Consider the following 21,607-nt stretch of genomic DNA (forward strand, 5'->3'; position numbering starts at 1 on the left):
TTCCGGGCGAGCCGCGTTTGCTTCTTCGATTCCCTTCGCCGACCTATCCACTCAATTCTTCGGATGTCGTGAACACTTGCCTTCCGCCAGCGCTCGGGTACGGCCGCTTCTTTCCGGGCGCCTGGAACGATCTTCAGCTCCTTTCGTCGAGACCAAAGACGGATTGATTCGTGGCATCGCATCTTAGGCGGACTGGTCAAGATGTATCGACCAATCGCTCAGTTGGAGCATTCTTTTGCCTTGTTCCTGCGCGACCACGGACATAATGGTTGCACAGCGATCTGAGTGGTGAGATGGGTGAGCACGCGACATCAGCAGCGGCATTCCCGGCTTCCGATGCCATTGATCTAAAGCACATATTTCTTTTCTGCATATGCTCGTCTCTGGCCTCGCATCTTGGCCTGTCCGCTCATGGAGTACCTTTGGGAGGACTCCTTCGTTCCTGTCTGCGCGTGCCTTGTGCCTGCCTTCGTTGTCCTCTGTACACTTCTACAAGTCAGCCAGTCTAACAGCGACTTTCTTTTTCATTCTCCTTCTTTCCCTCTTTCTTCGCTCGCCTACTGGTTCATACACCAACTTTCGTGGTTTGTCTGGCGTCATGAGTGCGCTCAAAAATGTTGTCGAGCCGGGAGGTGCGCCAACACCAACACGCACTTCAAGACTGCAGTTTGATACTGACATTCTCAGTGATTATCCTTGCCTTTACAGTTGGCGCTCTCATCAACAGACGACGCAGCACATCCCAAGACGACCCCGAGGCCTACGCCCCATTGCTAGCTCCTGCTAATAGACTGAGCCTGACCTCGTCGTCAGGGTGTCATGATTCCGCGCGTTTTCGTGACAATTGGACGTCGCGGTTCTTGGCCAAGTTTCCTTTCCTCATGGAGATCTGGTACTGGAATTTGAGCTACTGGTGCATGAGCTCCCAGCCTCAGGCGTTGAGAATGTGCTAAATAACATAGGACATACCAACTTGCGCGTGCGCTCACTGCGACCTTGATCCGCCACGACACAGCCGTCTTTTCCACTGCGCGCCGTCATGCGCTCTCTGTCTTCTCCCTCGAGCAGCGGCTTGGCTTTGCCGTTGAGCTCCCACTCCAGCGCCTCGTGCTTGGATACACTCCCAGCCTCATGGACCTCTTTGCCACAATCTACTACTCCCACATCATCGTGGGAGTTGCGTTCCTTGTATACATCTATACCTACCTTCCAACGTACATCTTCCGGCGAATCCGCCGCACGATCGCGACGAACAACCTCATCGCTTTTTGCATTCTCACTGCCTACCGCTGCGCGCCTCCGCGGCTGTTACCGCCCGAATACGGCTTCGTCGATGTGCTGCACGGCGGCTCTCGACCCTCCGATGCCAGATCCAGCTCCACCTCTGGCTCCGCGTGGACGCACAACCGGTTCCAGCTGACCATCGCCGCTATGCCCTCCCTCCACTTTGGCACCGCCCTCTTTCTCTGCGTCTGCTTGTCGCGGTTCTCACCCCACCGCGTACTTCGCATTCTCGCGCCGATGTGGCCGGCTGCGATGCTGATTACAATTTTGGCGACGGCGAACCACTTCGTGCTCGATGCATTGGTTGGTGCGGCTGTACCAGTGCTTGGCTGGCGATTGAATCGTCTGTGGTTGGTTTTGGAGCCTCTGGAGGATTGGGCTTTCTGGATGCTGCGGACGGAAAAGCCAAAACCAGCTGGTGCCATTACAGCCCGGGGGACAAGCTGGGCTCGGACTCCTACTCTGGACCAAAGCCGTGCTGGCAGTCCAGAATCGGCTCTGGGAAACAAGAGGACAGAGTTACTTGAATGAGTTTGGGAGTGCGTGGATCCATTAGGAAGAGTCGGGTGCTCCCTTTACAAAATTCTGACACAGGATGGGCGCGAAGACGCTACGAGAGGAAATTGACATTTCTAGTATTCCAGAAACCTTACCAGCAAAATACCATCATCGCCATTTTCTCGGCTACGAATGTGACGAGATCTCTTGGAGGAGCTGTGTCATAGCGGTCTCTTTTCGTCTCCCCGATGATGCGTCGCCCAAGTCATTCTCTTGTGATTCGCAACGTTTGAGAAAACAGTGACTGGACGATCAAGGCAAGACGACCTGCGCAATGTTGAGCGACTCCTTCTCCTGGGAGCTGAGAGTTTATGCCCGGGAGACAGACATCGGAAAGATCATACGGCAGTATGTGCTCGTCTGTACCAAAAAAAGCCCCTTGCCGTTGGGGGCCAAAAGCTGTGCATCCCAATGGCCTGATGCGCATTTAAGCATCTGACAAGCAAGACGGCGGAACGACTTGTTTCGACCTGCGTCCACTTGCAATTGCAAGGTTTCGCGCAGACGGCGGTAGGCAGCGATGCGCCATGGGAGCGTTCCTCCATCACCGAGGCAATCATCGCAAAGGACTTCTCGTGGCTTTGCGGATCCTTTGTTAGTGTGGATCAGCCCAGGAAAAACGACGGGGCCAGTGCACAACCTCTGCCTCTTCCATCATGTTGAGGTCGTCGGGACAGCTTTTCTGGAGCAAATACAGTCACGTAGAGGGATATTCGCCGACACTGGTTCTGGCGCTGCTGTACTACCCGAGTTGAGGGTTTGGTTTGAGGAGACAAGGTGAGCGAGCCGACCGACCAGCAGAACAGGCGCAGCACAGACCAGTCGCCGACTTTGGACCCCAAAATCATCCACACAGCTCCCACTTTCCACCGCCACCATGCTCCTCTATAGGCTAGACCTTGGCCCCCTGTAGCACCATGCAGCTGGTCAGCACAGGGCCAAAACGGCCCCAGCGGCCATACTTTAGCCCAGAGCGAGTCGCAGCCTTGTTTGCAAATCTTCCTTTTCCATGGCGATTCTCCTGACTCCATAATATCACCGGGGGCCCCTTCGCGTCCCGTAAACTGCAAACACGAGGCCAATTGGCGCCACCATGGGTGTCTCTGTCGTTCTAACGCTTGTCTCACTACTGACTCTCACCCATCTGGCAAATTCAGCGCCTTCGCCCATATCATTGGAGCCCAGTCAGTACTGGTACGTCTTTCCGTGTGTTTCGAGTCAACCGCCTCTGACATTGCAGCAGGGACGGCAATGATGGTCCATGGTCGTCATTTCAATTCGCAGTCGGCACTCCGGCGCAAAGCCTGAGGCTCCTTCCAGCTACTGGACAATCAGGGACATGGCCAATCGTCCAAGATGGCTGTTCGAGTTCGCTCACCAACTTGTCCTACTCGGCCTGTGAGGATGACCGCGGAGGAAAGCTCTTTTTGGCCAATGAATCGACCTCTTGGAACCTTACTGGCACCTATTACCTGACGACCCTCTATGTCGAGCCGATGCTGGGAGTAGGCATAGATGCAAGAGCGAGGTTTGGCACCGACAGACTGCGCTTGAGCTGGCCTCAGAATGGACTTGCCACGCTGAACAAGTCGGTCATTGGTGGAATCGCCGCGACCGACTTTTGGATTGGAACTTTTGGTCTTGCCCCGTACGACCAGTTCTTTGAGAACTTCAACAACGACGCAAAGTCCACCTTGACCGACCTTTACGACGAGGCACTCATCCCCAGCCGATCCTGGGCCTACACCGCTGGCGCATATAATCATGAGCCAAGTACTTACGGTAGCCTTACCATTGGAGGATACGACACAACGCGATACGAGTCGAACAACATATGGATAGGCATGGGAGATGACATATCGCGTGATCTCCTGGTGGCTGTCCAAAGGGTAGAGACGAACCTTACAAGCACGCCTCTTCTGAACAGCGCCAACTTCTGGTTCATCGACTCTCTCGTGGCGTCCATGTGGTTCCCCGAGTCCGTGTGCGACGCCTTTGCAGACGCGTACGGTCTGCAGTGGGACAGCGAAAACTCCATCTACCTCATCAACGACACGCAGCACGAGACGCTGCTTACGCAGAACCCCACCTTGACTTTTACGCTCGCCGCGACGCAGACCAGCAATGCGACGATTGAAATCACCATTCCATACGTCAACCTCGCCCTCAACGCCAGCTACCCCTTCTACCCCAACTCAACTCGCTACTTTCCACTCAACCGCGCCGCCAATACGACATCATATACACTGGGCCGCGCATTCCTCCAAAACGCTCACGTCATCGCCAACTATGACAACTCGTCCTTTAACGTTGCTCCGGCTCTGTTCCCCAACAACGGTGCCGCGACCAACGTACTCTCCATCACAAACGCCACAACCACCGCGCAGGACAGCGGCTCTTCGGGCCTCAGCACCGGCGCCAAAGCCGGCATCGCCGTTGGAGTCGTCGCTTTTGCCCTCATTGTCGCCGGCATCTTGGGCTGGTTCCTGTACCGCCGCCGCAAGCAGCAACGCCTCGAGCGCGAAGCTCAAGCCGCGGCCAAGGCCAAGGAGGTGGAAGAGGCCGAGGCCGCCGCCGCCGCAGCAGCAGCGGCTGAAGCTGAGGCGGAGAAGAAGCGCGGAGGAGAGTTGGACGCTGCGGATAATTCGCGCTACGAGGTGCAGGGCGACAACGACCACGGCAAGGCCGAGATGGGGGCAGGGGGCGACGGTGAAAAGAGGGCGGAGATGGCGGCCGGAGAAGATGGCGAGAAGAGGGCAGAGCTGTTCGCGCCGAACAACGCCGTCTTTGAGATGGCCGCCGAGCCGGTGGATTTGCCGCTGCTAGAGACGCCAGAGCACGGCAACTCCAGGGCAGAGCTTGAGGAAGATGTGCAGGGCATGAGGAGGGACGTTCGGACTCCGAGTCAGATTGAAAGGGACAGGGTGAGTGCCAACGAGAAGTGCAGCTTGTTGTGAATGTGTTTTCTAATCTGTTTTCAGGCGGGTCGCATTTGAGAGCGTTTTTGGAAGAAGCACTTCTTTTCAGCGTCGTTTGTCTGCCGTTCGGCGCAGCTTTGATATCGAGATACCACTAAAGTTCTAGTCAGAGTCGGGTCCTGAAGCTGCTTGCCCCGAGCCTGTTATCAGCCTGGCGCATGACTGCATTTGCATCAAACTCCAGTAATGATTCGGGCAGATAATTGAAAGAGATCGGACGTTTGTCGCCATTTGCTTAGCGCTCGAAACTCGCCTGTGCATCGCCTGTTTTCAACAATTTGGAAAGAATGGAGCATATCATGACTTTCTTTGTCGTGCTCCGTTGTCTTACCCACCCCCCGTTTGCAGCGTCGCTGTGTGGGCTTGTCGTTGTTCTTTGTCTCTCGACGAGCATCATCAACCCCAACCCGCCCAACCACACCGTCCACTACTCATCTTCCAGATTTGAAAGTGGAATAAGCTGAAACTCCGCCATTGCAATTGACAGGATCTAGACTCGCTCATCTCAATCCTTATAACCGATCGCAGTCGCTGTTTTACACGCATCCAATATGCCGGACACTGCAGTAATGGCCATGTCGTCAGTATACCCTTCCGCCCTGCCCCTCAAAAAAAACACAGGCATTCGCATTGTGGATGGATGACTGAAAAATAACTTGCAACTTCCCAGGTCCCCCGACGATCCGTTCCACACGCGCACGCGCATCACAGACTCTCTGATGCGCCACACTCACGATCGGTCTCGCTTGCACGTCCATTTCGATGCCATATCGCCGCTCGGAACAGAGTACCCCAAGACGCCGCTGTTCGCCATGGCTGCCGGACGTGATTTTGGCGCCGCTTCGTCGTGGCCCTTTGGCCGAGCGGTCATGGGCCTCCAGGACGAAGCTCCCCTGCTGCAGGCGGGTCCCAGTGCGCTCAAGACGCCGCCGATCAAGAAGGAGCCCATGAAGGAGCTTGAAAAGCTTGGCATGGTGGCCAATTGCAAGAAGCCCTACTCGCCCGAGGAGGAATTGAATGACAGGCTGCGTCGTGCTGCCGCTTTCCTTGGTGATCAAGACAACGTCAACGTTTTCGACTTTGAGGAACGCCTTAACGAAATCGAGTCTCTGTTGGAGAATGCTTCGCGAGAAGAACAAGTGGATCGACACCTGGTCGACCGCGTCATGGCCATGGTTGCAACGGCCAGGGGGCGAGTGGGCCAAGAAGACGCCATGCAGCTTGATGAGGGTTCGGATCAAGATCAAGAAGGGCAGGATGCACACGAGAATGCAGAATTCACCTTGCCAATCAGGATCAGCGTCGATAATCTTCACACTGCGCCGAGGGAGACCACAGCCGGAGGTTCAAAAGGAGGCAAAGCTCCACATCGTGGAAGTAGTGGTGGAAGCCACGGCGGAGGTTCATCCGGTGGAACTGGCAGATCTGGCCCAGGACATTCTGGTGGTTTTGCTGGGGGCAGTGGCGGGACCGGTGGAGATGATGGTAACGATGGCAATGGGAGCCGTCCACAACCCGATTCTCTCCACAAGGCTGACGGAGGTGACGATGAAGGCGGCGAAGATGAAGATGAGGATGGCGAGGAGGAAGATGCCCGGCACGCCATTGTCCTCGGCTCTCAGCGCGAAGCACCATGGGACGAGAATTGGTATGCGGACCAACGTGCCACTTTCGAGGATGGAGAGACCATCTTTGCGCACAATTATCTGAGTGCGCAGATGAACCATGATATTTTGCGAAGTATGACTCCGCCCGGCCGGCTCCCATGTAGCAAAGGCTGACCAACGCTCTTAGATGAGGAAGGCAAAAGACCGAAGATGCCCGAGGCCCAAACGCTTCGATACAAAAGCGAGTTCAAATTGCCGGATGTCCGAAAGGAAATGGCGGACAATGATCAGAGGCTGCGCAACGCAGGCACCTGGGCTCTAGATCATCTCCATGCTGACGAAGGAAGCGATCGTGGAAAGGGGGTGATGGATAACTTTCCATTGCACGGTGACTGTGAACAGTAGATGGACTCAAGTGTGGGCACGAGACGCTTGTTCGGATATTGGTAGCTGTCTCTAGGAGGCGCCTTGGTAGTCGCATGTGAAAGACTTTGGAGATACCAGTAGATGCAAGCCAGTTGGACTGCAGCACATGAGTATCATGCAGCATTCAAGCTGAACAATAATCTCACCAAGAAATCCTGTCCCTGAAGACTTCATGATACAGCAACCTCTAGGAGTGTCCTGGAAGCAAGAGAAAACTTTCTCACAAGCTCTTGCTCATGATCATGTACGAAGGGTACTTGATCTTCCCACCCCTGAGCCTCTTGGGAGGCGGGCTGAACTCGTCCTCACTGAAGCCCAACTTGGTGTAAAACGCGAGTGCTGTCGTATTCTTTCGAAAGCAAGTGAGCATTACCTTTTCTACCTTTCCTTCTTGGGCGCAGCGCTCTACTGCATTCATGAGGTGCCCTCCAAGACCACATCCTCTGTGCGAGTCATCGAGGTGGATCTCATAAATGTAGACCACGGGATAGTCGTCTTCGATTGTGAACATGAATGAGACGAATCCTGCAAACTCGTCGTCTTTGGGCAATTGGTGATGGGATTCAGAAAATGACTCCTGGCTCGTGATCTTCGGAGGGTTGTCGCTGTGGACCGAAGAGTCGAGTCTCTTGCGGACAAGCAGGTACTGCATGTTGTCCTCTTGCATTTCGGCAAGTTTTTGCTTTGAATTCCAACCGCGCTCCGAGGCCTTGTAATCTGCCAGTGATGTTTTCTCAATGAGATCAAAGCAAGTTTTCATGTCGGCATTGCTCATGTCTCCAACGTCTTTCAGGGTCAAGTCGTAGTCCTTGAAGCAAAGCAAACTGCTGGTGCCAAAGAAGCGGTCGTGGAACTCCTCCGGTGAGAGAGCATTGATTCTGTCGATGATCTCTTCATTTTCGATGAGCTTGTTGAATTTTCTCTTGAGGCCTGGAGAAGGCATGGACTCGACCGAAGCGTGGACAAAAGAATGGGAGCGCGAGATGTAGATACAAGAGATTGACGCGTCGCGTCGAGGGCAGACGGCCGGGGTTTGGTTGCGCACGGGCTTCCGATGACGGCAACGACATCCCACGCCGGCGAGATGTGGGGAGCTTCCACCAACGACTTCAACGCCACTCTTCGTCTTCATCACCAGCGCCATGATAACTCGAAGCTTTAACGCTATAAGGCTCCAGTCTCGTTCCTACGCTTCTGTCTCTTCGAAACTGCCAAAGCCTGGCAAAGGCCCATTTCTCAGCCTCGACCAGGTGAGCCCGCCTCGCCCGCAACGTTGTCGGTGCAGACCACTAATGTCGTTCAGTTCCTCCAGAGACAACGTGTGATATCTTTCTGGAGAGAAATTGTCAGAGCTCTGCACAGTCAGCCCAATCCCGTCGCCCTTCTCAAGGAAGCACACGTCTCATTCAATCCAGAAATACCACCTTCGCCGACTCGAGACGAACTGCGCCAGTATGCCCGCACCGAGTTTGAGAGACACAAACACGTTACGGATCTGGTAAGAAGCGATGGAACGCTCTTGGAACACGTCAGCTAATATGCTTCGAGACACACATAAGGTACTTGCTATCGGTAAGCCTTGCCGGGCCCCACCGCCACTGGACCAACGACTGATCGTAACCAGAACGGCAAGACCGAGTTTGATATGATGAAGCGGTATATCAATGAACAGGCCCGTTGAAACTACCTGGAACTTCCACTGCAGAACCAGCCGCCCTGAAGGAAGGGTTCCCCCGAGTCATCACTTCGGCTGGACCTTTGCCTCTTCGGCCAATCGCACCAACACCTGCTTCTCAGCACCGCGGCAACTTGGCGACTAGACTCTGTCGTGGTTCCTAGGTCTCGGATTCCACACAACGCAACAGGTCAAGGCCCCCCTCCCTCCAGGATGGCCGTAGCTGAAGACATGCTTGAATGGAAGAGCCTCGTACTGCCTATTCATAATTCTTCTCTCCGAGCCGTTCTTCATCAAAGTCGATTCAGATCAACAACACCAAGGTCTTATGGTCTAGTGGTATGATTCTCGCTTAGGGTCCACCCTGAGTAGCTTCTACAGCTTGCGAGAGGCCCCGCGTTCGAGTCGCGGTAAGACCCTTGTTTTGCTTCCTGAGACGCTGGAAGAACGGTGTCTTTGAAGAGTCTTCATTTTGCTTGTCCACAGGCCACGCGGAAGTGGAGAACAGGCCCCAGATGGGCCGTGCGGTGGTTCGATGATCAGGGACCTGCTGGCTTTCTTGGATGAATCTTTTTGACAAAGCCAAACTCCTGAGCAACTACACGTACGAGTAAAGGTATGGCGTTCGGCTTTGCTTGCACTGAAAACGATTTAGCTTGCTAACCGGTCTGGTAGGCACCACATGGGCCGAAAAGGGCGGGCGGAGCGAGTTCGGAAACATGGACCCCTTTTACAACACACTCCTTGGTACGATTAAGAGAAGCTCAGCGTCGGAAGCTCCTCTACACAGGTCTTCAATCTCGCCGACGCAAAAGTCACAACAAAGCCTCGGGCCCAAAGACAGACATCAATGTAGTCTCTGCACAGACCAGCCTTGGCAGTCCTCCTGGCCGAACGCGGCCTGCACCGCTCGGGCCGAGAATCCTAGCTCCCCCACTCAGCGCAAAAAAAATTTGCTTGCGTCCACCAACGCACGAGCGCACGTCGTCTCATGAGCAGGATCGCACAACGCATGGGCAAAAAGAACGGGTCTTACCGCGACTCGAACGCGGGGCCTCTCGCAAGCAGCTGTTTCCAGCGATACTCAGGGTGAACCCTAAGCGAGAATCATACCACTAGACCATAAGACCTGATCGTTGATTGTTGATAGAGAGAATGGCTAGCAGAGATTATGAAGACCTGTCTTTGGGCAGGCTCGAGTTTCTGGAGCGGTCGGAAGATCCTTCGTGAGAAATTTGGAGTGCCGCAGACGGAGCAGGCAAGCAAGGGCTTGTATGCTGTGATTCGGAGCGTTGGCAGTCGTGATGGTGGCTGGAGACGGCAGTGTAAAGACCAGCTCGAAACCCTAACCACGCCGGAGAAGTAGATCAATTCGATCCAGTGCGGCAAAGACGGGGGCGTGGAGAGTGTGGCGATGGAAGAACGGTGATGGCGAGCAGGCAAGAAGAGTCCAATCAGCGCAATGTGAGGAGGAATGTTCATGGAATTGATCGCACATGTGGTGGACAGCAGCAGCAGCGACGGAATGCGGCTGAAGTGCAGTGGAATCGGGCGGGCGGCGAGACTTGACTTGCTCGCCGAAATCATTATTTTATCAAAGGTTCTTCTCCACGGCTCAGAAGTCGTGGCAGAGCTACAACTGACGTGAGACAGTCAGGGTGGGACTTTCGCAGCCAAAACTCACGCGCGGATAGAGTTCAAGACATGGTATTTCGAGGGGAACAGGGGCAAGGGAAATCTGGCTTCCATGTTTGTGTGGGGAAATGCGCAACGGTAGTGACAAGTGGTTTTGTCTGAGGGCTTGTGGATTATTCTTGGGTCATTTGTTGGTTTTGTAGAAGTAAGAATGGAGAAAGACTTCAGATACATCTTGTATTCTCGACGCCTGCGATTCCAAGACTACGGACCGAGTCCGCAACGGATGAAGTAGAAGAAGCCAAGACGTCGAAGAATGAATCAAGCTGATACACGAAGGTCCAACACACTTGCTTGCTCGCGGCCACCTTCACTCACTCACTCAACCACAGCCCATTCAGCATCCACCACAAGTACTCACTCACTCACTCACTCGATTGCGTACCTAGGTACACTCCCAAAACACAGACTGGCCCATTCTATAAGAAGAAACCGCCATCCATCCATACACACATCCGTTCCATCATGCAGCCAAACAACCAACCAGTCGTCCGTCCGTCCGTCCGTCCATGCTGCTGACACTGCCGCTGCGGCTACTGTTCAAGTCAAGTCCGAAAAGGCGAAGACGAAACGAGACCACATGGGCAGGCATACACACTTCAACACTTCAACAAGAGAGATAGAGAAAAAAGTGGAAGAACAAGAAGATGAAAAAGAAAATGGAGAAAGGGAAAATGGGAAACATGTCCCGCCCGCCTGCCCGCCATTTGCAACCGACCAACCAACCAACCATCTAACTAAGCTGACTGACAAAACCCGAAAAAGATCTTTGGGGGCCCAATCGACATCCGTGCCCATGGTTGTATCAGACAATCCACCCGCTCTTCCCACCGCCCGTTCGATCAGGCTTCTTTTACAGGTGTTGCTCCAACGCTTGGGGCGTTGCGCGTGTACATGGCCTCTGCATCCACATAGTCGTGCTATCAAACTCACCCACTGCTGCTCCCCTCAATTCCCAGACCAACTTTGCCAGCATCAACACTGCCAGAGCCCTCGGCCGAGACAGACCCCTGGTGGCCGCGCTGAGCACCGCCGCTGCCGGGCGTCGACGCCATGCCCGCGCTGCGTGGACCGCCAGCGCTGCCGGGCCCAAGGCTCGACATGCCGCTGCCGCGGCCCATTTCGCGGATGCGACGGCCCTCCATGAGGCCGCGGAGCCCGCGCTTCTGCAGGCCGACGACGGCGCTGATCTCGCCCGCCCACACCTCGCGCTCGTCGCCGCCCATCATCATGGCCGGGTCCTTGCCCGTGTTGCTGGCCCAGTCGCTCGTCGCCGACGTCTCGGTCGACGCGCTGTGGTTGCTGCCCTCGTCATCCGTGAGCGGCCCGTTGGATGTAATGTCCGTGTTGATGCGCAGAGCGCGCATCGAGTCGTCCACGTCGCCCGATGCGCCGAGCGTGTTGGATGCCAGGCTGCCCTTGCGCGACTGGGACGGGCCAACTGCGCTCGACGTGAGGCTGGCCGAGGAGGCGGATGGATGCAAAGACGGACGCCTCGAAGTGGGCGGCCCGCTGACGAGCGTGTGGTCGTCGGCTTCAGAGGAGACGGAGGATTGACGGAGCTTGGCGAGGGCGTCGGCGCTGGGCAGGCCGGCAGCGACGCCGTTGAAGAAGGTTACTGAATCGCCGCCTCCGGCCGCCATGGCGGCTGCGTTGAAGATGGCCGCCGTATTGCGACCATCGAGGCGCAAGTGGAGACGTTCAATGACGGCCTCGAGAAGTCCATCGACGCGATATGGTCGCGCGAGCTGGAGGAGCGAGCAGAGGATCTGTGGAGTGCAAAGTGAAGAATTGGGTGGCGGAAGTGACGACGTGTAAAGATAGTGGGCGAGAGCTTGCAATGTTAGATGCGTGTGGGGAAGATAAAGAGTCCGAGGACGTGAAGTCGGATTGGGGTTCTCAGCGTTTGGCGGATCGTATGGGGTAAGGGTGCTGCCCGTGCTCCCGACAGTGGACGGGGTAACTGTCAGCGCCGTGCTTGCAGTCCGTATCGACGGCGTAATCGTAATGCTAGAATTGCGCCAAGGGTGGCCGCCTGTTGATGGTCGCAGCGTCGCGGCGTCCGAGGAGCCTGGATCTGATGCAACCGCGCCCTCGCGGAGCAGTTGATTGAAATACGGTCCCCACCGTCGAGCCACCAAATGCGAGTTGACGGGAATCTTTTCTCCTCCTATTGCCAGAAACTCCATGTCTGCCAGCTCCCGCAATCCCAACGCCATGGCGCCCAGCTCCTCTGCTGCGGACAATAGTGGTCTTCCGCCAGTGACCAGCTCCGACTGCTTTTGTCGGAATGCCGCGCTCACGGACGCATAGTCGGAGGTTGGTGCTGTCCTGCGGGGGTTGTCGTAGAGTCCAAAAGCCTCCAGCTCGACAAGGCAAATGTTTGAAAAGTTGATGCGACGGTGGTTGTAGTCCTCGACGAGGCTCCTCTTGCGGTTTCCGAGAATGACAAAAGCGTTGCGCCGGTTCCATAGCACTCCTCTGTTCCAACTTCCTTGGCTAAAAATGCTTCCACCTGCATCGATGCGGCTCCAGGTTAATGTTCTAAGGTCGAGCGCCCACAGCGCGTACTCTTGCTTGGACGATGTCAAAAAGGTGCCGCTGACGACGAAATGGTTTGCAATGACTCCACCGTTGGGGAAACGTAACCCAGGAGGCGAAAAGGTTCCGTGCATGGACTTCTCGGTCAGCGTACCGTCCGGTAATCTTACTTGGAGCTCCAGCTTGACGTCCAAAAAGTTATAATTCGAGTAGATGAGCATCGACGACCCGGTCTGCGTGTTTTCCGATTCTACCTCTTGTCCGGAAATATCTTCCTTCTTGGCTCCCGCTCCGATTGAATGAGCGGGTAATGTTGTAAGAGGTGCCACGACACTCCTATAAGCACCGCAGCTTCGCCCCAAGGTCGTGGTCGCAGTCCATTTTAAGCTCCTGAAATTGAATACACTGATTTGCTCAATGTAGTGGTTTGCGCTGTCTTGCCCGCCAACGACGACCATCTCGGCGCCTCCTGTCCCATCAAAGTCCACGCCAATAGATCCTTGGTTGGGCTGGTTCGTAGAAGCAGGGTTGTGTTGAATGGCCGAGAGGGTAGCGTTAGTCGAGGCGAAGACGGCGCTCGAGGGGAGAAGTGCCGCGCAGTGGGCGTAACGACCCTGAGGCGAATCGGTGGCCTCAATCTTTGTCCAAGTGCGGGAGTTTACATCAAAGATGTGGATATCAGACATGACGACAACCTCGGGCTGCGCATCCTGCGCGCTCTGGGCTGCTGATGCCGGCTGGCCGTTTGCTAATGCTGCTGGAGACATTCCTCCATAACAGACGAGTTTTGAGTCGCCCAATGGGCAAACACTGTGGAAATATCGTGGAGGTGGCACATCTCCTCTCGTTTCTAATTTGGTCCAATTCCGGCGAATGAGATCCAGTTCGTAGAGGTCGTTTGTCAGAGTTGGTCGCGTCCGGGATAAACGCCTTCCACCAAAGACGTAGAGCTTATCCCCGAGGATGGTGGTTGTCGCCCCCACCAAAGGATGTGGCTCCTTTCCTGTCGTCCTGTGCACGTTGCACACTAGGCCTGACAAGCCAGAGGTTGACTGCGAGGGGGTCCCCAGACCCGCGGTTTGGCTAATCCCCGGTGAAGGTCCGGATGATGTCGGCGCAGGACGTCTAGGTTCGGAGGATTCTTCTCTGCCCATCTGGTTGAGGCTGGTGCTGCTGCTGTTGAGGCTTCGAGACATGAAGGAGGCGTTTGAGTTGCTTCGGAAATCTCTGTCGGGATATCCCTGGGAAGGGGACGGCTGCGACGTACTTGAATCCATCTTTTGGATTCTCCTGTCGCAGTCGTCCTGGCGAAAAGAGTCTGTACGGATCGGGGGGATGATCTCTGGTATGCTCGACTGCGGCGGGATGGGAGGTAGCACTGGCGGCAGAGACTCGCGCGGAGTCTGCGCGGGAGAGTCTGGTAATGTCTGAACAGGTTGCGCCCACTCTGGAATGACTATAGCAACATGTCTGGGCTTCGGTGCTCCTGAATCAACGGGCGCTTGGCGGCCTGCCCGCGAGTCTGAAGGCGCAGCGCACGTGCCCGAGACAAGCTTTGAACAGGTGCTGTCGATGGATTTTCGAGGACTGTCTGGGAGCACTATAGGAACATAACGGGGAATCACAATGGGGATGTGCTTGGGACGGGACGGCGCAACTGAGCCTGCGGAATTGGGCGACGAGCACGCAGAGCCACCAACGAGCCGAGTCGGAGTAGCAGGTTGAGGGGGAAGAGAGACTCTGCGCTCTGCGGAGGAACGAGCGCTGGACGACTGCTTCCGTGCGCGAAGCTCGGCGGAGAGGCCCTTTTTGGGTGACTTGGGCGATCTCGGCCGCCTCCAAGACAAAAAGGGCTGAGGCGAAGAAGAAGCAGAGGTCGGCGAGCTGGCGGCCGAGTCGTCCTTGGAATTAGAGAAGACGCCTAGCGGAGCCATGATTGTTAGCGGGACGATCGACGACGAGCAGTGGGCGGAGCGCAAATTAGGGAATATAGGGATGGATAGGAAGGGGGAATCCAGGGAAAAACGGCGCTCGCACTCGGTCTTGATTTGATCAGCATGGTGAAGCATGCTGATCTTGACTTGGTACAGGAACAAGGCGCAAGGCGGCGTCAGGTCAGATCATGGGCAGCAGCTGCAGCGCGTTGGCGGAGCGGTGCGGTGGATTCGAAGCCGGCCAGCGGCAGCAGCATGATGTTGCGTCGGCGGGAGAGGGCCCACGCCGTGTATTTGACGCGGGCCGGGGGGTGGACGGCTGTGTCACTGGACGAACGGGGTGTCTTGGACCAATTCGGAGGACGCATGGCCTGGACGAAGTGCGAATCCCGCGAGGGTGGATTTGGGGGGGGGTCGAGGGTATTCCCTTTGCATGACACGGGGGAGGGGGAGGTGATTCGCGGAGGTTGGACAGGGAGCGTGGGACAGCACAGGGAGAAGGGCGTACCTTTTTTTGGGGGGTGGAGGGGGGGAGTCGAAAAATAAAACTAGGTTCAGACGAGGAGCGGGTACGGGACGGAGGCGTGTGGGGAGCGTTTGGCGTTTGGCGTGTGTGTGCAGCGCGGTGCTGTGTAATGGACGAACGACGAAGACGAACGGGCGTGGGGAGGTTCAGGTTGGTAGAGTTTGGTCTCGGTGATGATGCCTAAGCACACTGGCGGCACGCACGGGGGGATGGCACATAGGGGCCAAGCCGCTAGCGAGGCAAGGAAGCTCCCGACTCGACGCTGAACAAAGACGTCGACCACATGCAACCACCGATTCTTCCTTGCCTTGGTTTGCTGCGCGCGGCAATTTTCTCTCTCGCCATCTCCATTGCGGCGTGCTACGCTACTCGACGTCGACGTGCACTCGACATATGCACCGCCGTTGCCAACAGCGTCAACTCAAGGCGTGCCTGGGCTCACACAAGCTACCTGCAGCTCCATTACATAAGGGCCCTGGCGCCGCCTCCCACCGCCTCTGCAAACGCCAGGGCCCTGCATGACACGTCGATTGTTCGTAATGTCTTTTCATTTTCTGTCTGTCACTCATTCTCTCTGGGGGTATCTGGACGCGCTCGTCTCGACAAAGGCTTCCCTCGCCTGCTGCCATGGCGCCCATCAAAGCAAAGACTTGACCGGTTCTCTTGTTGCACTAGCTCGTCCGTCTTTGTCTCAGCCCTACTCCCGCATCCGCTCTGCCTCTCGATTGGCCACTTACACGTTCGCGCTCGTCTGCTCCTTGGGCAGAGGCGTGAAGCGCAAGTACGGCTTGACGATCCTCAGGTTGGGGTAGATCTTCTGCGCGTCCTCCGTCTTGACCGTGGGGTGGACAATGACGTCGTCACCGGGGACCCAGTTGATGGGCGTGGTGATCTTGTGCTTGTCACCAGTCTGGAGAGAGTCGATGACGCGGAGAACCTCGGCGGCGTTGCGGCCAGTCGAGGCGGGGTAGGCGAAGATGGTGCGGATGGTCTTCTTGGGGTCGATGATGAAGACGGAGCGGATGGTGAAGGCAACGCCCTTGGAGTCGACGTTGGTGGCGTCCTGGTGGTCGATCCTGCGCCCAGTCAGTACCATGCTGCGTTCAATTGCCCGTCGAAAGGTCTTACATGTCGTAGGCGAGGGCGACCTTGCGCTCCTTGTCGCCAATGATGGGGAAGGCGAGGTTGGCCTGGGAGATCTCGTTGATGTCCTTGATCCAGCCCTCGTGGCTGTCAATGGTGTTGGCAGAGAGGCCGATGAGCTTGACGCCACGCTTGGCGAACTCGGGCTCGAGCTTGGCGAAAGCACCCAGCTCGGTGGTGCAGACGGGGGTGTAGTCCTCGGGGTGGGAGAAGAGGACGACCCAGTTGTCACCGATGAAGTCGTGGAAGTCAATGGGGCCGGTGGTGGTGTCGGCCTTGAAGTTGGGGGCGACGCTGCCGAGGCGGAGGGGTTCAGGACGACCGGCCATTGTGTATGTGCTGTGGGCGAAGAAAGATTTTGTCAGCGGGGCAGCGATGGCGGGGCGGGGCAGGAATGTTGTGGTACGTACGTGGAGATGGATGTTTTTGGGGTTGAATTGGTGTGGGATGGAATGGTGGCTTTGATGAAGAAACACAGGCAGGCCAGCGGGGTGGGGTAGGTATTTGTACGGGCAATTATGATGTGAGAAAGAAGATTATTTCGCTCAGCTTCGCCGTCCGGATTTGGCAGCATAGCTATCACGCCATAGGGCGGAGAGCACAGCTGGCCGGCCGTGATTGGTGCGAGCTGCCTTGGTGGTGGAGAACAGCCGTGGCAGAATCGCCCAGCTAACGACACCACCGGACGGCCGCTGGCGCAATGTTATTGAATTTCGACGACAGCCCCATGACTAATTGCCATTGATACCACTTCTTCACCCTCTCTCTCGCTCTCCTCGCTCTCCCCATCTTCTCCCTCCCCAGAACAGAACACTTATTTGGTGCGTCGTGTGCTCCGTGCGCAGGTCCTCTTTTCCGCCCGGGCGCCGTTTTCCCCGCCACTGGACGACATCAACACCGTCACTGCCTCACCTTGATGTCCACTTCTGCACCTATCCGTCTTGCCGGCTTGTTGCTTCTGCTTCACAATCACAGCTTTCATCACGGCCCGACATGACTGCGACACCTTGCTAATCAGCTACATGTACCCGTTGGGCACATGTCCTCCGCCTTCAGCCACCCTCGCACAGGGCTGGAAAACGGCCCAGCCATCGACCCGGTCCATGTCGACGCTGACGCCATCTCTACTGCTTCTCCAGACGACATTGCTCGACATAGCTCCCCGCATCTGCTCTGCCCTGCTCCGCTCCGCTCGCTTTGCATTGTCCGCCCTCGCCTCCTCGTCTTTGTTTCGCCATTGCCAATGCCTGTCGTTTCTGACCTCCAGTCTTTGAACGCGACGAGCGTCTCACGGCAGTCTGGCACAGCCTTGCCAAAGCCATGCGCCGCTAGTAGCATCTCGCTCGTGACATGGACACGGCCCGCACCCACAGTGTTGCGTGTCCTGACGCCCATGGACGCTGACGCTCAAGAGCCGGCCAGCTCGCAGTCGACGGCGATGAACCTGGGCCATCATCGTGCGTCGCTAATGTGAGCCAAGGCACGAGGTCGTCGACTGCGCCGATGCGGCGCTGCCGACTTCCCAATCAAGGGCGCTTGTCGGCCACAGGGCCGGAATAGTACGCCACTCGCCCTTCTAACTGGACGGGAATAAGGGCCTCCCCAGACCGCTACCGGCACTCCATGTACTTTGGATGCGACTCTTGCCTTTTCGTGGCGCTCTCGTGGGTCTTCCCCATGCCGTCATACCCATTCAGCGCTAGCTAGTCTTCCTCGTCTCCTCTGTACTTGAACCTTGACTACTCCTCTCTTGTCTCCTCTCTCTCTGTGCTTCTTCCGTGCTGGCTGTCCATGCCTGTTGCATGGCACCAATTTTCTTGAAACCATGGCCACCCCCGAGCTGGAGCTGCCTCCTTCGTCGTCGTTTACTACAGCTGCACCGAGTGGAAATGCCGCCGACATAAGAAACGCCACCCCAAGAGATGCGGAGAAGGAGCTGGATCTCGACAGGACGCTGCGAGAAACGACTTCGACCGACCACCAAGCAATCATTTGGCATTACCTCACCTTCGACACTGAACTCCCGGCCCCCTCGAGCATAGAGCCACCCCACCCAGGAGCTCCTCCGCCACCAGAGTGTCCGAGCCTGAAAGAGTACCAAAATCCCTTTGACTGGTCGCCAAAGCACAAGACAATCATCGTCTGGATATCATGCATTGCCACGGCACTGACTGCATTTACTGGAGGCTCCTACGCTCCTGCGGTAGGACAAATGACTGCCGAGTTTGACATTACCGACACTCAGTGCCTTACCGGAATCACCATCTTCACCTTTGGATTTGCCATTGCCCCCATGGCGCTCGCACCGTTTTCAGAGATCAACGGACGAAGACCGGTGTTCTTGTCTTGTGGAATTCTCTTCTGTTTATGCCAGCTTTGCTGTGCAGAGACGCAAATTTTTGCTGGCATGTTGGTGGCTCGCTTCTTCACAGGCGTCGGTGAGTGTTGTTGGTGGGTACCCCGTTCAATTGGATGTTAACCCGCAACAGGGGGTAGCGTATTTTCAACCATGGTCGGCGGAGTTGTCAGCGACATTTACCACGCCCAGGACCGAAATACTCCAATGGCCATGTTTTCCGGGGCCGTGCTCTTTGGAACAGGTCTGGGGCCCATAGCAGGAGGGTGGATGGTGGAACATCTGACATGGAGATGGGTATTCTGGTTGCAGACCATTGTTGACGCGGTCCTCATGGTTGTCGTCTGTGTGTGCTTCAAGGAGACTCGTGGAAACGTCTTGCTCAGCCGAAAGGCCAAGGCTCTCAACGCCTGGTACGAAGCTCGCGAAGCTGCCGGATATTACAACTTTGACATGTCTTGCACCTCGGACGAGTCCAAACCTCGGACACCGCAGCGCATTCGGTGGAGGGTCAAGGCGGACGAGGAGCGAGCCACCCTTCGGACCATGATTGCCATTTCTCTGTTTCGACCATTCCACCTCCTCTTCACCGAGCCTGTCGTCTTCTTCTTTTCTCTCTGGGTCTCCTTTTCCTGGGCCATTCTCTACCTCACTCTCGGCGCCATTCCCCTCATATTCGAGACGAATCACGGCTTTTCGATCGGCGAGGCCAACTCCATCTTCGCATTCATGTGCGCAGCAGGTGTCCTGTTCACGCCTGTCTGCATCTATCAAGAAAAGCTCGCGCGTCGGAGCGGCAAACTTCCAGATGGACCCGAAGAGCGTCTGTATTTTGCTTGTTTTCAGAGCATATTCATGCCGATCGGCATGTTCATGTTTGGCTGGACATCTTTCAGTTCGATTCACTGGGTAGTTCCCGGCTTAGCCATTGGTATTGCAACCATAGGCATATTTTCCATCTGTGCGTCTCCCACCCCAAAGTCTCACGCAAGAAAGAAATGAGAAGAAGCTGACATGACCCCGCCAAAACAGACCTCGCCACCTTCAACTACCTCGCCGACGTCTACCACCGCTACGCCAGCTCAGCGCTCGCCGCGCAGTCCTTTTGCCGCAACGTCATCGGCGGCTGCTTCCCGCTCGCCACCGTGCCCATGTACCGCCAGCTGTCGTTTGGCGGCGCGTCGAGCCTGCTCGGCGGCATCGGCATCGTGCTGACCCTCGTGCCATGGGTCTTAGCATTCTACGGGCCCCAAATCCGCGCCAGGAGCAAGTTTGCCAATGAGCTTTTGAAGAACTAGCTATTGCTGTGCTTCAACACCTCGGATATTCTGCTTAATCATCATCGACAGCAGTGAGCGCCACGCATGCATTTGGAGCGTTTGTCGTTTGACCTAGCATCTGACGCAAGTACTTTGTCTTGGCTTTATTCGGTTTGTGCTGTCTGTTTTGCGCATTTGCATAGACTTGGGCTGTATGCCCCCATGCGGACCGCCCGGCGCATGATCCGCTTGCACACATGTTCAACATATGTGTGTACAGGCGGAGAGGAGGTGCGGCGTCGGCGGACGAGACCACGAGGCTACGATTGACACGGCCGGAGACGATGCGACACATCTGATACACGACGATACCAAGTAGCGCGCCATGATCATTCTTCCAGCCTTCTTCTTGCTTGGCCCTCACTTAGCTGAGGGCGAGAGATACCTCGATGCTTGCTTGTACTGTATGCTAGCAACGTCTTCACAGCATGGAAATTCATCAATGCGATTCCAATTCCTCTCGCTCGTCGTCTCATCCTCCTCGGAGAAACCCTACCTACCTGTACCTTGCCCTCTCTCATAGACGGCGAGTGGAGGCTGTCTGCTCCGCTGGCACGTTTGTTCGCTGGCACTCGCTACTCCACCCGGACAGCCCAGGATGCCCCCGCGTCCCACGCGCACGACGATACTACGCCGCACAGGAGCAGCCTTGCTGGGCGCGGGCTTCCCTGTGTGCCTCGTCTCGTGCACTTTTTCTCCTCTTCTCTCCCTTTCGCTGGAAGGGAGGCTGACCTGCCTGACGTATGTACGTGTCCGCTGGCTCACTCACTCACTCACAGGCTTGAGTGATTGCTCTACCCACGCCCCCCGCATACCCCAATGCGGCTTTCTTTGTCTCTTCCGATTCCCATTTCTCATGCTGCCGCTGCCGCTGCATGCAAGTCACCTACCCACGGCGGATTGATGGAATGAGCCGAAGGAGGGAGAGCCTCCCACGCGCGCGGACGGGCGGGCCGCGCTCTGCTGTACGTACGGCATCCCAGGGAGCAGCACCGCTGATACCGCCGCGCCGCCGCTGCCGCTTCTTCTGCTGCTGCAGGGCTGCGTGTTTGCTCGGAGCAACTATCTACGTGCCTACTGCAAGAGATCCGGCGGTTCGGGTCATGTGGGTTGAGGTGGTGGAGAGATAGGTAGATAGTAAAAGAAATAGATGTACATGCCCAACGAGGCGTCCTGCTTACCGTCACGTCCATGGAGTTGTGTACCCACGGTGTCTGGATGCTTGGATAGATACTCACCCACCACCTACCTATCCATGGAACCGTCCATTTGCGTGTGCTCAGTGATTCGTTACACCCGACCCGACAGGACGACGACGACGACGACAACGACAACAACAACAGTCATCAGCAGCAGCAGCAAGTGCAGTCTCACAGTCGCGTGGGCGCCACCACCACCACCACCACCACCACCACCATATGCGAGCAAGCGAGCGAGCGAGCGCCAGCCGCAAGATGGAAAACGACGACGTATAGTAAACACGCTCGGCCAAACGTGCGCGGTTTCAGAGCGCTGATTTGCTCATTTTTTCACGTTCCCCCTCCCTCTGAATTTTTTGTTTTCTT

At 56.2% G+C, this 21,607-nt stretch overlaps 8 protein-coding genes and 2 non-coding genes across 10 annotated transcripts; 6 read left to right on the forward strand and 4 right to left on the reverse strand.

The window, feature by feature from the left end:
- Positions 1 to 373: 373 nt before the first annotated feature.
- Positions 374 to 2,015, forward strand: J3D65DRAFT_609436 (uncharacterized protein; the record flags this gene model as incomplete). The annotated part of the gene is made up of 3 exons (XM_066798687.1): positions 374 to 632; positions 688 to 913; positions 963 to 2,015. 3 exons carry the CDS (start codon positions 374 to 376, stop codon positions 1,813 to 1,815), a joined length of 1,338 nt encoding a protein of 445 aa, XP_066659631.1. The 3' UTR covers positions 1,816 to 2,015.
- Positions 2,016 to 2,779: 764 nt separating this feature from the next.
- Positions 2,780 to 4,973, forward strand: J3D65DRAFT_17919 (peptidase aspartic). The gene is made up of 3 exons (XM_066794325.1): positions 2,780 to 3,036; positions 3,086 to 4,766; positions 4,824 to 4,973. The coding sequence occupies exons 1-3, from the start codon at positions 2,936 to 2,938 to the stop codon at positions 4,836 to 4,838; spliced, it is 1,797 nt and encodes a 598-aa protein (XP_066659632.1). The 5' UTR covers positions 2,780 to 2,935; the 3' UTR covers positions 4,839 to 4,973.
- A 426-nt stretch (positions 4,974 to 5,399) lies between these two features.
- On the forward strand, positions 5,400 to 7,014 carry J3D65DRAFT_609449 (uncharacterized protein). Its single transcript, XM_066798688.1, has 2 exons — positions 5,400 to 6,560; positions 6,615 to 7,014. Exons 1-2 carry the CDS (start codon positions 5,540 to 5,542, stop codon positions 6,830 to 6,832), a joined length of 1,239 nt encoding a protein of 412 aa, XP_066659633.1. The 5' UTR covers positions 5,400 to 5,539; the 3' UTR covers positions 6,833 to 7,014.
- Positions 7,015 to 7,073: 59 nt separating this feature from the next.
- On the reverse strand, positions 7,074 to 7,796 carry J3D65DRAFT_546408 (GNAT family acetyltransferase Nat4; the record flags this gene model as incomplete). The annotated part of the gene is made up of 2 exons (XM_066796814.1): positions 7,074 to 7,427; positions 7,467 to 7,796. The coding sequence occupies 2 exons, from the start codon at positions 7,794 to 7,796 to the stop codon at positions 7,074 to 7,076; spliced, it is 684 nt and encodes a 227-aa protein (XP_066659634.1).
- Positions 7,797 to 7,995: 199 nt separating this feature from the next.
- J3D65DRAFT_663652 (uncharacterized protein) lies at positions 7,996 to 8,534 on the forward strand (the record flags this gene model as incomplete). The annotated part of the gene is made up of 4 exons (XM_066802686.1): positions 7,996 to 8,103; positions 8,157 to 8,351; positions 8,402 to 8,425; positions 8,478 to 8,534. The coding sequence occupies 4 exons, from the start codon at positions 7,996 to 7,998 to the stop codon at positions 8,532 to 8,534; spliced, it is 384 nt and encodes a 127-aa protein (XP_066659635.1).
- A 316-nt stretch (positions 8,535 to 8,850) lies between these two features.
- J3D65DRAFT_t2 lies at positions 8,851 to 8,947 on the forward strand. The gene has a single exon. It is a non-coding gene; the product is annotated as a tRNA-Pro (tRNA).
- Positions 8,948 to 9,555: 608 nt separating this feature from the next.
- On the reverse strand, positions 9,556 to 9,658 carry J3D65DRAFT_t15. Its single transcript has one exon. It is a non-coding gene; the product is annotated as a tRNA-Pro (tRNA).
- Positions 9,659 to 11,152: 1,494 nt separating this feature from the next.
- J3D65DRAFT_546550 (uncharacterized protein) lies at positions 11,153 to 14,698 on the reverse strand (the record flags this gene model as incomplete). The annotated part of the gene is made up of 3 exons (XM_066796821.1): positions 11,153 to 11,650; positions 11,771 to 14,030; positions 14,121 to 14,698. 3 exons carry the CDS (start codon positions 14,696 to 14,698, stop codon positions 11,153 to 11,155), a joined length of 3,336 nt encoding a protein of 1,111 aa, XP_066659636.1.
- A 1,059-nt stretch (positions 14,699 to 15,757) lies between these two features.
- J3D65DRAFT_609460 (thioredoxin-like protein) lies at positions 15,758 to 16,955 on the reverse strand. The gene is made up of 3 exons (XM_066798689.1): positions 16,778 to 16,955; positions 16,353 to 16,706; positions 15,758 to 16,300 (listed from the first exon to the last, which is right to left on the reverse strand). The coding sequence occupies exons 1-3, from the start codon at positions 16,939 to 16,941 to the stop codon at positions 15,958 to 15,960; spliced, it is 861 nt and encodes a 286-aa protein (XP_066659637.1). The 5' UTR covers positions 16,942 to 16,955; the 3' UTR covers positions 15,758 to 15,957.
- Positions 16,956 to 18,017: 1,062 nt separating this feature from the next.
- J3D65DRAFT_18176 (major facilitator superfamily domain-containing protein) lies at positions 18,018 to 20,038 on the forward strand. The gene is made up of 3 exons (XM_066794337.1): positions 18,018 to 18,805; positions 18,857 to 19,684; positions 19,756 to 20,038. Exons 1-3 carry the CDS (start codon positions 18,193 to 18,195, stop codon positions 20,019 to 20,021), a joined length of 1,707 nt encoding a protein of 568 aa, XP_066659638.1. The 5' UTR covers positions 18,018 to 18,192; the 3' UTR covers positions 20,022 to 20,038.
- The last annotated feature ends 1,569 nt before the right edge of the window (positions 20,039 to 21,607 follow it).

Source organism: Phyllosticta citribraziliensis (genome assembly GCF_038025025.1).
Source record: "Phyllosticta citribraziliensis strain CPC 17464 chromosome Unknown J3D65scaffold_1, whole genome shotgun sequence".
In the NCBI taxonomy this organism is placed as follows: Eukaryota; Fungi; Ascomycota; class Dothideomycetes; order Botryosphaeriales; family Phyllostictaceae; genus Phyllosticta; species Phyllosticta citribraziliensis.

Coding starts and splice junctions, on each gene's coding strand:
- J3D65DRAFT_609449 (XM_066798688.1), top strand. CDS start 5,540: ATGCGCCACACTCACGATCGGTCTCGCTTGCACGTCCATTTCGATGCC. Junction 6,561..6,614: donor GAACCATGATATTTTGCGAA/GTATGACTCCGC, acceptor CAACGCTCTTAG/ATGAGGAAGGCAAAAGACCG.
- J3D65DRAFT_609460 (XM_066798689.1), bottom strand. CDS start 16,941: ATGCTGCCAAATCCGGACGGCGAAGCTGAGCGAAATAATCTTCTTTCT. Junction 16,707..16,777: donor CCAAAAACATCCATCTCCAC/GTACGTACCACA, acceptor CTTCGCCCACAG/CACATACACAATGGCCGGTC. Junction 16,301..16,352: donor GTCGCCCTCGCCTACGACAT/GTAAGACCTTTC, acceptor GACTGGGCGCAG/GATCGACCACCAGGACGCCA.
- J3D65DRAFT_17919 (XM_066794325.1), top strand. CDS start 2,936: ATGGGTGTCTCTGTCGTTCTAACGCTTGTCTCACTACTGACTCTCACC. Junction 3,037..3,085: donor TTGGAGCCCAGTCAGTACTG/GTACGTCTTTCC, acceptor ACATTGCAGCAG/GGACGGCAATGATGGTCCAT.
- J3D65DRAFT_18176 (XM_066794337.1), top strand. CDS start 18,193: ATGGCCACCCCCGAGCTGGAGCTGCCTCCTTCGTCGTCGTTTACTACA. Junction 18,806..18,856: donor TCGCTTCTTCACAGGCGTCG/GTGAGTGTTGTT, acceptor AACCCGCAACAG/GGGGTAGCGTATTTTCAACC. Junction 19,685..19,755: donor CATAGGCATATTTTCCATCT/GTGCGTCTCCCA, acceptor CCGCCAAAACAG/ACCTCGCCACCTTCAACTAC.